The sequence below is a fragment of the Crocodylus porosus genome, unplaced genomic scaffold (assembly GCF_001723895.1).
Source record: "Crocodylus porosus isolate Cpor-Errol unplaced genomic scaffold, CroPor_comp1, whole genome shotgun sequence".
NCBI lineage: Eukaryota > Metazoa > Chordata > Crocodylia > Crocodylidae > Crocodylus > Crocodylus porosus.
Window position 1 is genome coordinate 3,374,461 of NW_017728907.1, and position 11,067 is coordinate 3,385,527.

Here is an 11,067-nt window from a genome sequence, read left to right on the forward strand (position 1 = left end):
TGAATCAGGCAGCCGCACCTAGCCTCCGGGTTAGAGAGCAAGGGCTTGATTTGGGAACCTTGTGAACCAACAGACCTCCTTTAGTTTATGACTTTGTGAAACAATAAAAGTTTTAAATTGAACAGGTCTGAGCCTGTGCTTAATTCAGTCCTATATAATTCGGCATCGAGCTCCCACAAGTACCTTGTCAGTTGAGAGTCACAATGTTTACAAGGTAGAAATCCAAAGATCTGACCAAGATGAAACTCCCCATCTTAATTTGCAAATTTAGAAATACAGCCATTTTAACATTCAGGTAAAAAGTCACCTAGCAGTGACAGCGACTTGTAATATTTTGGTATTAGAAATGGAGGTTGTCTTATCTGAACTGGCAGTAGTACTGTGATTCTGACCCGAAATCTGTGTTATAACATTGTGACTTCTGGTGTTTGAGCATTAACAAATCTAGCAGCTACATATTTGCTTAAACTGTTTTGCAGAATTGGTGAAGGAAGAGCATGTTGGAGTTTAGGAAATGCATACACAGCATTGGGAAATCATGACCAAGCTATGCATTTTGCAGAAAAACACTTGGAAATTTCAAGAGAGGTATGACTTGCTTTGGTTGTTGGATTTTTCTCTTGAAGATTTTTCATTTGTCCGGTGCTCTCTTTACGGAGGGGAAACATTTTTACAAACCTAAGTTGAAGCCGTATTGTCAGGGCAGGAGTAGTTGATAATAAATATACAGTGGGTACACTAAATGAGTCTAAAAATGAAAAATATTTATAAAGAAAAGTTGCCTGTTACTGAGGAAAGCACGCTTTGTGTCTAATGTGTTAGAAAAAAGCATCTGGGAGTAACCTTTTTCTGAAAATGTCACCTCTCTGGTGAAATCAGTTCTAGACAGACAATCATGGGAAATTTCCAGAATAAAAGATGAAAATGTTTGCATGGGGGGCGGGGGGATATGAGAGAGTAATGGGATAGAGGGCTAGAATGTGAGAGAGAAGTCTGCGGTTGAATTTGTGGAACTATATTTGGTTGCAGGTAGGGGATAGAAGTGGAGAATTAACAGCAAGACTTAACCTCTCAGACCTTCAAATGGTGCTTGGTCTGAGCTATAGCACAAATAATTCCATGATGTCGGAAAGCCATGCTGTAGATGCTAGCTTGAATGGTAAGTGCTTACTTCCCGGATATTTTTTTAACGGTAAACTTCAGAAGAAAAACAATTGATTGTTTGCCATGTGCTGCTCCTTTATTGTGTACAAATTCTTCTGTCTGGCTTTCTTGCTATTCTTAACCAAGAAAAAAGATTCCTTTTGCATGCAGTATTGGACACCTTAGCCCTGGCATCGTGGTGTTAGGGCTGCATCCTGGGCTGTCCCTCTCTCCCAAAGTCAATTATCCTTGGGAATCTGAACCTTCCTCAACCACTTCATTTGGAGGGGGCTGCCCCCCTCCCCCTGTCCAAGTAAGACTGTTCAAGCCATTTCCATTAAGGGGAAAAATAAAACACATTTGTTTTGTATCTTAACAGAACATACCAAGTTTGGCAAGTCTCCTTCCTCAACCTGCCTGTTTTTGGATTTTTTTTGCTTTGCAGTACAATGTTCTTTTTATGGAAAACAGCAGCTTTTTTGACAAATTGAGATAATCTGCCTTGCCCTTTTCACCATAGTACTTGTACCACCGCTGACAATAGAAATGGGAGACTCTTGCTCCTGTCCATCTAAGATCCATAGCCTTCTGGCTTTGCCTCTCATATATATTTGCTCTCACCTCTTCAAAAGTCACAGCTCACCCTCTACTAAAATAGCTTGTATTACACTAAATAGTAAATGTCACTTGGATGCCAGAGCTTAGAATTCCTAGTCCAAGAATCACACGGCACCCCAAATGTGTGCATGTTTCTACACTAAATAGTTTTCAATTCTGAAAGGAAGAATATTACTTAAACTGCATCATTTTGGAACTTAAATTGTTATATCCTAGAGGTTATGTTGTATACCATAGTCCACTTTTAAAGTGTGCAAAATGATTTTTTCCTTCCTTTAAGGAGCCAGTTATTTAAATATCTGTATTTCTTCTTAAAGGTACCAAGCCTAGGGTAGGACGCCGTCACAGTATGGAAAACATGGAGCTTATGAAATTAACACCTGAAAAGGTACGCATGTTCTTTTTTGTGATTTCTGTTCTGGCCAATAAGGTTAAAGTAATATTTTGTATCTTTTTAACCTACTGTTGCTGTGAAATAGCTATTGTGGAGTAATTTGTGGGGGGCGGGGTTCGCCTTCCTCGGTCTTTGGGTGTTGGCAGCCGGCAGGGCCTGGGGATTTTGACTGGAGTGCATCAGTGATCCTGCTGGGATTAAAATTCACAGCTTCCTGGCTAGAGGGTTATCACTCTCTGCTCAGGGTCAGACTGATTTTTCCCCATTTAGGATCAGTAAGGAATTTTACCCCATGGTCAAACTGGTAGAAACTGCAAAGGCTCTTACCTTTCTCTGTAGTGTGGGGGATGTGGCCCTCTTCTGGGACTTCTTGAGAGCATTTTAACAGTGCTTGCTGTAGCAGGAGACTGACCACTGTTGTCCCCCACTGCAGGCTTGGGTGTTTTTGGTGTCTTTGGGCAACATTCCTTGTAGTTGTGCAGCAGGGTAGATTAAGTAGTTTTAGGACTTACATGTGGTAGTATGGATAGGAATGATCCTGCCTTGAGCAGGTGGTTGAACTATCTGACTTCTGGAGGTCCTTCCAGCCCTGCTTTTCTATTACTGTATTTGTTAAATATTTGCAGTTTTTATTCTGTGCTTCTCCTAGGATAGAGTAGAGACATAGCAGCATCAGGTCAGCTGAACTGCAGTACTGTTAAAGCAGTATGGTTGTCTTGACTGTGCACTCATCTCTGAGTAGGTTAATGTAACTGTGAGCTATCTCTAAGTTCTGTCCTTGAGAACTTTCCATTTTGGCAGCCAGCTTCACAGAAAGCCATGCTGCTGCTGGCTGGCAGTTGTGCAACAAGTGTTTCTGAATTCTGCACAGCTTTCTGTGAAGAAGCTCTAAAAGCCTTCTCCATCATCAGTTGGGAGCTAAGCAACTATTATATGGGGGGTTTTCTCAGGTTGCCATTTATTCCCAAATCACTGATTTATTTTTTCTTTTTAGAAAATACTTTTGAATGGCATGTTTTGGGATACAGATATGCCATGTGATGTACCTGATTTCTTTAAGCAGGAAAGGAAGAAACTGATGAACAATTAATTCTTGTCTTGTTTGCTTTTATTAGACCATTTGAGGCTGTCCCATGTCCATTTTATATATCAAACTCTGTGTGAGGGGCAGGGACCTTGTGTGGTCTCGCTATAAAACTGGCTGTCTTTGAGTCCATGGATTTTAATCTGCCACGCTCTCACTTTTCCAAACTACTGGGCTAGCCTGGGATTTTTTTAAGTCATGAAATTGTAACATCTGGAAAATACCAAATCCTTCTGTATGTCTGTAGCAGCCAGCATACTCACATTTCCTGTCAGGTGCAAAGTAGGAAAAGCATTTTTAATACATATGTAACCAAATGGCTTGCAACTCAAACACATTACAAACAGTGTGTTCTCTTACTGCTGATATGTGATTAGACTCATTTGGGAAGACAGTTTGGCTGGTATTTCCATGTCAGGTTGAAACAGTACTAAATTTATCACTTCAAAACCAGTGGAGTTGCTCCTGGTGAATTTGTCCTATAATCCTTCTGATGCAAATCAGTACACCATATGATAAATTGAACCTTTATATTCCATGTGCCATGCAGAAAAGTTATTCTATTAGAGTGACCTTGTTTAAAGTCCTTGTGCATTGTTGTGTCCTTTCATGGCTTGTTACAGTTGTTGTTCTGAATGTAACTGTTTTAGGTTACTTGTACCTCTACCCAGACTCGCAGACATTAAGAAAAGCTGCAATGCAATATTAATGTCACTTCAGATAATCAAGGACTAGCAGCCACAGGTTAAGTGAGAGAGTCTAGGAATTAAAGTTTTGTTTGTTCACTTTACCACCAGAGATGTACAGAATGAAGAAGTTAGTTTCTGTTGTTCTTCCTGTCAGTGAAGTAGCAAAGACCATAGATGGCGACATATGTAAAGAAATTAGAATGCCGGTTTTGTGACACTTTTTTTTTTTCCCCCTTAGGTTCAGAACTGGAACAGTGAACTTCTTGCTAAGCAAAAGCCCCTGATTGCCAAACCTTCAGCAAAATTGCACTTTGTAAATCGACTAAAAGGCAAAAAATACAAAAACGGCACCTCTTCCAACTTTCTGCAGGATGCCAGTAATTCTATTGATCACAGACTTCCAACCTCTCAGAGGGTAGGTTTGGAGAGGCAGGATTTTCATAATTTCTTAAAAAGTTCTATGTGAAAGTTTACTTTTAATTCTTAATCTGTGCAATTTAAAATATGCAAAGTAATATAATCTCAAGGCCCTGAGTAGAGAACCATCTTTGTGTTGGGTGGGTTCAGTTACATACTATGTATGAAATATGCAAAGTCAAAAAATAAGCTAACTTAAGGAGAAATGCAAGGCAAAAAAATATTTATTTGTGCTTATGAGTCTTGGTGCAGCTGCTGGAAATGTCTGCCTTACCCCTGATGGGTTTATTAACTGGTGTTTGTTTTTTACAAAAATAAACAAACTTCCATGCCCAGACTCTTACATTATTGATTTGGTCACCTCCATTTTAACTTTGGTTTTAAAGGCCATTCAAATGCATACATGCACTGCAAAGATGAAACTGCCATGTCTTCTGCTTTACAATTCAATTGTAATCCAAAGTTGCCTTAACTCCTGTCTTTTCAGAAAAACAGTCCTGACATGATTGGAGACGAAGGGTTTTTTGACTTGCTGAGCCGATTTCAGAGTAACAGGATGGATGACCAGAGGTGCTATTTCCAGGAGAAGAACAGACTGACAGCAGCTGCAGCAACATCAACTTCCTCTACTCCAGCTAAAACAATGAGAAAATGTAACTTTTTATTGTAGGAAAATATCCCCTAATCCATATATATATATATTTTGGATTGGATTCGTAAAAGAGCACACTCTCTTAAAGCTATTTTGACTAACATAAACAGATTACTATTTCTGCATGGATATTTCCAAGGTAACTTGGTTTTTTTTTTTTTCCTGCAGCTTTTTCTACGTCCATGGTCTCACCGCACACTGATGAATTCTTAGACTTACTTGCTAGCTCTCAGAGCCGCCGCCTAGATGATCAGCGGGCCAGCTTTAACAATCTACCCGGCCTTCGACTGAATCATCACAACAGTCAGTCTGTCCTTGGACACCTCATGGCAAGCAGTAACAGAGAGCCAGATGATGATTTTTTTGATATCCTAATAAAATGTCAAGTAAGTCACTTAAAAAAAAAATAAAGAAAATTCTGCTCTGCTACACGTGCAGAATGAAGTTGGTTTCAGGAGTTGGGTGTGCACAGTTGTAGAAGTCACTTAAGTAATCTATTGTCTTTAGGGCTCATTTCTAGAATAGGAACACCTTTAAGGTTGTAGGTAAAAAGGATCCCTCAACTGCTACATAATGATACAGGCAGAGTAGGGAAAAATAGCCAGCAGATCTTACTGTTTTGATCTTTTGCCACTGAAATGTTTGTGCACTTATGACATTTGAAAGACTCTTGCTACTAGAAATGTTGGGCTCTAGTTCCAACCTGCATATAAAACATCCCAGGTAAAACAGAGGGGATGACACCAATTATCTTTGGGGATCTTTAAGAGAATGCTGGATAGCCATCTGGCTGGGGTCATCTGACCCCACTGCTCTTTCCTGCCTAGACAGGGGGTCGGACTCAACCTGTTGAGGTCCCTTCCAACCCTAGCACCTATGAATCTTACTCTAGTGGAGCAATTGATTAGTTCTGGTACAAAGCTCATATACTAAGAAGGTCATAGGCTGAGTCAAGAGGAAAATGAAATAAAATTATTAATTCCTTTTCTTGCAGCTAAGACTGTTGATCCTAAATCTACTGCAGTAGTTGGTATGATGCTGCATCAAAATGTGGAAGTGAAATCTAACCTGTCTTCTGTAGCCATAAAAAGATCTGCATGCCTTCTAGCTAACTCAGCATTCATAGTATGTTTGTCAGCATGTTTATACTATACTAGCTGAAACCTGCAAAAGTATTTCTTTAAATACAGGATTTTTAGTTATCTTTCAACCGAATACTTTAACACAATCAAAACTTCTCACCCTCGAAAAGGCTACATAAAGCTGTCCATGTGTAAACACAGGCTAAGGAGTATAAATACATATTGTGTCAAAAGTCTAACATGACTTGTTTATAGTCATAGAATAGGAGGACCCTTTATACTTGTGAGGAAATTGCCACTTTTAGTGGTTTAATTGCCCTTCTTAACAATTTAATTATGTAACAGTATAGATGTTCGGCAGTATGTTGCAATTCAATTTTGTACCAGTGTTCATATTCAGCAGTGTATTTTGATTTAAATAGCCTTTTTACATAGCAAACTAAAACACACCCCATGTACTGCTACATAACCAATTACAGCAATATTCGTCATGTATACAAGGCCCCTATCCGGAGAAGGTGGTGGGGACCATGCACAGGACGCTGGAAGCTTGGGCTTGCCAGGCCCCATGCACCACCCCTGCTGCTGCCTTCCCGCCACCTGGGAACTGGCTGGCTGCCCCAGGAAGGCAGCAGGGATGGTGCACAGGGTGCTGGAAGCCTGCTAAGCCTGAGCTTCCCCAAGCACACCCAGGCTTCCAGTGCCCTGTGCACGGTTGGATCTGCTGCATACTGCCTACACGCTGGGGCTGCACTTGCACAGCTAGCACCCTGACCAGGTGGCCCCAGGGGGGCACCACCACCACAGAGGGAAACACTAAGGGGCTGTCTGACCTGGTGGCAGCTCACATGGGCAGACTTCACCAAGGGGAGGTGGGGGATCTGATCTTCTTTTCTTTCTCCTGGGGCCTGCCGGCATCTCCTGTGGTCAGGGAGCGAGCCACTGGTGGATTGCGCTGGCACCCCTGACCCAGCAGTCCCAGTGGGCACTGAGGCCCCCCACAGCCCAGGACCTGCTGGTAGCTTGACCCCCAGCTATGGGAGAGGTGGGCAGGCTCTGGAAGGGAGAGGATTGACTGACTTGCTGCTTCCTTTTTCTCCCCCCCCCCCCTCTGCAGTGGGGTGCCCTGTGGCTTAATTCTAGCTCTGACTTGCCTGCATGTCTGTTTGAAATGCCTCAGGCTCTGTAATAACAGCAAGTGTATTCTGTCTGTCCCGAACACTCTGGTTGTTTCAGTAAGCATTGTGATTGGCTGCTGAGACAACTCATCAGAGTGCTCCAGACAGACAGAATAAACCCATTATTATTAGTGGTCCAAAGTATAATAGGGTAGGCAGAGTTCATTACGGTTTATGGGGTTTGGCTCTTTTCCGTTTTGTATAACGTGTGCACCTTAATTGGCAGAATAAATATATTTATAGGTCATGTGAGGTTTGTCTGGTTATTTTTTGGGGGTGGTCTTTTTTAAAATAAAACTTACTAGTTTAAGAAAAGCATGTATATACTAGGTGAAGATAATGGGGACTACACAAATTACTGTGTTTAGGCCAGGACTGATACAGAACATATTTAAGTGAATTAATACTCTGACTGTACTAAGAAGGCTGGAAAACGTTCTTTAAAATTTAGTAAACTCCTTACAGCAGCCCTCTCTTTGCAAGAAGTCATTAAATGGTATGTTAGCAGTAGGTATAGCTGCAGTAACTGAAACTGTAAGCTAGACAAGCTTTTAAAGCTGTTCAGTGTTTACTTTTTCAAATTTATAACTTTAAAAAAAGCGCTCAAATCCACCCCCCCTACCTGTGGGAGCTCAGTCAGCCCGAGCTGGTTTTTAACTTGTGCAATGTTCAGCTAACCTGGCAGCTGGTCTCTAATGAATAAGGGGCTAGTACAAGTTTCATAGCATTATTTAGTTTGATTCCTCATCTAATTGCCTTCAGTTGCAGTGTCTATAAATGTGAACCTTGATTACCGTACCTAAGTATTTACAATTATTGAAGTAGAATGCAGTTGCAAAAGCCTTCAGTCATTCCTTCTGTTGGTTATCTCCTATTATAAATCCTTATGCAAGGAAGGCATGGTGCTGATGAGCCTGGGACATCTCTGATTTCACACTTTCATAAAATAAAAATAAAGAAAATCTACTACCTGTTGCTTTCCATAAAAAGCACCAAAATATCAACACAAGGAAAATGGGTGGTAATTTTGTGCACTGGAAGAGTTACGATTAACTAAATAAATGATGCTCATCCTTTTTAGGCTTCTAGCACCCTTTATTCTTTTTCCAGGAGGTGCAAGTACACTTATACTGAGAAGCAGCTGAAGCAAGAGGGGACACATCTGCCTGCATTAGGTTTATGGGATCAACCTAATACAGGCAGGGCCACCCCCTTCTTCCAAAGCTGCTGCAACATTGCCTGGCCAGGTGAAACTGCCCCATGTGCCTCCTGTTTCTAGAAAGTGTGCACAGGACTGGACTGAAAAGCAGCTACAGATAATGTAGGCAGAAGCAACCCTCCTGCCACAACCACATCCCTGTCCAGTCCTGGACATGGTTCCTGAAAAGAGGTGTGTGGGGCAGTTTCACCTGGCCTCTATGGGAGTGCTGTGGTATCCCAAGGTACCACAGCACCCTGGTTGAGAGCCATTGAATTAAATGATTGTCTCCATCACTCATCTAGGATAAGGGGTTTTAATTAATCCTTTTAGTCACTATCCAAATGAGAAATATTTACCTTCTATATAAACACGGGGGGCATTATGGCACAGAAGTGAACTGGAAATCTTGTTAACCCTTCCCACTATTCAAGACTCGGTATTAGTGTGTTAGAGGAATCTGTTCAGTAAAAGCCAGCACTATTATAGCTAAACAAAAAAACCCACTAAGTCAGAATAAAACAGTCTGTCCCTGTCCAGTGTTTCATACCTTTGTATGATATTCATATGCTTACAAGAATTTTATGTTTAAATCTATAGGGTTCCAGATTAGATGATCAAAGATGTGCTCCACCCCCTGCTGCTACAAAGGGCCCCACTGTACCTGATGAGGATTTCTTCAGCCTTATTTTGCGATCACAGGCTAAGAGAATGGATGAGCAGAGAGTCCTTTTGCCCTCCAATATAAACAGACCAAGTTCTAACTGAAAGACTTCTTAAAGCAAAGCTATCAGGGGTTTATTGTGTACTGTAACTTTTGAATACCTTTCCTTTCTTGTGCAGGGAAAACTATATTATGCCTTTTAAGGGTGTGTATATATAGCACTAACAGTTGGCTAGCCAATTCAAAGCATATTGTGTAAATATTTTTTTTTTTTTTTTTTTACAGGTGTAGTAAATTAACAGTTCTGTACTTTGCAATGTGGTCTGCAACAGGTACAGTTGTGACCACGACCTGAGATTTAAGGGCATTTATACATGTGGTCCAGAGGTGGCTCCAAGAGCTGCTCCAATTAAAGCAGCAGGAGCATCTTGTGTATGTGTCCCCATACTTAAAAATGGCAGTAGGAGCTTTAGACAGAGCATCCCTGCTGTTTTTAAGTGTAGGGATACTGATGTATAAGATGCTGGAGCACAGTACTTATGCTCCAGCAGACTCAATTAATCAAGTCTGTTCTGATGCTCTGTAACTACAGTGCCTCCAGAGCAGCCTTGCTGCTCGTGTGTAGGCACCTAAGTATTTAGCAGCCGCTTTTAGCAGTGCTTTTGTAAATGGGCTGGACAAGTCACTGGTAGTACACGTCATCCCCTCAACTGGCTTCAGTTAGTGGAGATTTTACTCCATAGGACTTGTATTAGAAGGTACTTTGTCATAATTATGTAGGGTTTTAATCAACTAAAATAATAGTATGCAGCTGAGAAAGTTCATATATCCTTTAAAACAAATTCTAATTTGTACTTCTGATCTTTCCAGAAAAGACCAATTAGTTCTTGGCGCTGTTCTTTTATACAAGTTTTTGTGTTGTTTTTTTTTTTAAAAGGAAACCCTTGAGGAATAAAGTCACCTCACTTTGGCTCTGCATATCTCACTCTTATTTCACAGTTTAAAAAAAAAAAAAGGAAGTGCCTAGCTATGTACTATAATCGGCTTTTTCTAACATTATGATAAACCCATGTATTACACACTTGCCGTACTTTTTAAAAGCTTATTTATATTCACCAAGTTCTTTGGAAAGATGACTTGACAAACAATTCATATATAGTTTAAAGTAACTTGAGCTTGGAGAACAGTTAAGTATCAAAATTTTTTTGCTTGCACTCTTGCCAGCAGTAGCATTCCACTCACCAGGAAGATATTAACCGGAGACCTAGAGAGTTGATCAGTATTTCATGACAAATCCTATCATCAGCCAGCTTTGCTCTTGCAATGAAAACATTAAAAAGTCATTTAACCAGCTCCAGGATGTATATACAGTCTTAATGTTATTCTCAGGATGGAGAACAGCAACATTGCAGAATAAAAGGTCCAGACACAGCTGAACCAGTTCTTTGCAGAGTCCATAGTAGCTGCCTGCTATTTGCAGTACCATGCTAAGCTAAAATGTGTCTGTTTGCCTTGATATAAAACAGGAAGCATTTATTAAACTTATGGAGCAAAGAGAAACTACCAGAAACAGTTAGACAAGTGTTTGGGTACTTACCCTTGCTTACTGTGATATTAGATACTAAGTGTTACTTACAAAGCAGATTCTGAAATTAGATATTTTTGCCCAACTAAGAGACTTCATAAAAAAAACTGATAGGAAACTGAAGTTAATATTTTCAAAAGTAAAAAAACATACCCAGTTCTGGTTCTTATTTAGTTTTTCAATGTGATGTTTTTTAAAAGAAAATATTTATAGAACAATCACAAAAATCTTCACAAACTAGTTTTCTGCAATGAGTTTTCACACTGGAATCATCACACCAGTATAAAAAGAGTAAACAATGTAATACCATTATAAAATTAATTTATATTAAGTGTTTTTGACCTGGGCTATATATAATACAAG

The 11,067-nt window shown here is 40.3% G+C and overlaps 1 protein-coding gene across 2 annotated transcripts in view; it reads left to right on the top strand.

Moving 5' to 3' along the window:
- Nucleotides 1–9,473, top strand: part of GPSM2 (G-protein signaling modulator 2) — a 42,095-nt gene extending 32,622 nt beyond the window's left edge. For both annotated transcript variants that reach the window (XM_019530672.1, XM_019530673.1), the window contains exons 8-14: nucleotides 480–588; nucleotides 1,030–1,159; nucleotides 2,079–2,149; nucleotides 4,167–4,343; nucleotides 4,833–4,998; nucleotides 5,166–5,383; nucleotides 9,056–9,473. In XM_019530672.1, coding sequence (XP_019386217.1) covers nucleotides 480–588; nucleotides 1,030–1,159; nucleotides 2,079–2,149; nucleotides 4,167–4,343; nucleotides 4,833–4,998; nucleotides 5,166–5,383; nucleotides 9,056–9,223 — 1,039 coding nt within the window. In that variant the 3' untranslated portion in view covers nucleotides 9,224–9,473. The remainder of the gene's footprint in view (nucleotides 1–479; nucleotides 589–1,029; nucleotides 1,160–2,078; nucleotides 2,150–4,166; nucleotides 4,344–4,832; nucleotides 4,999–5,165; nucleotides 5,384–9,055) is intronic.
- Nucleotides 9,474–11,067: the final 1,594 nt, after the last annotated feature.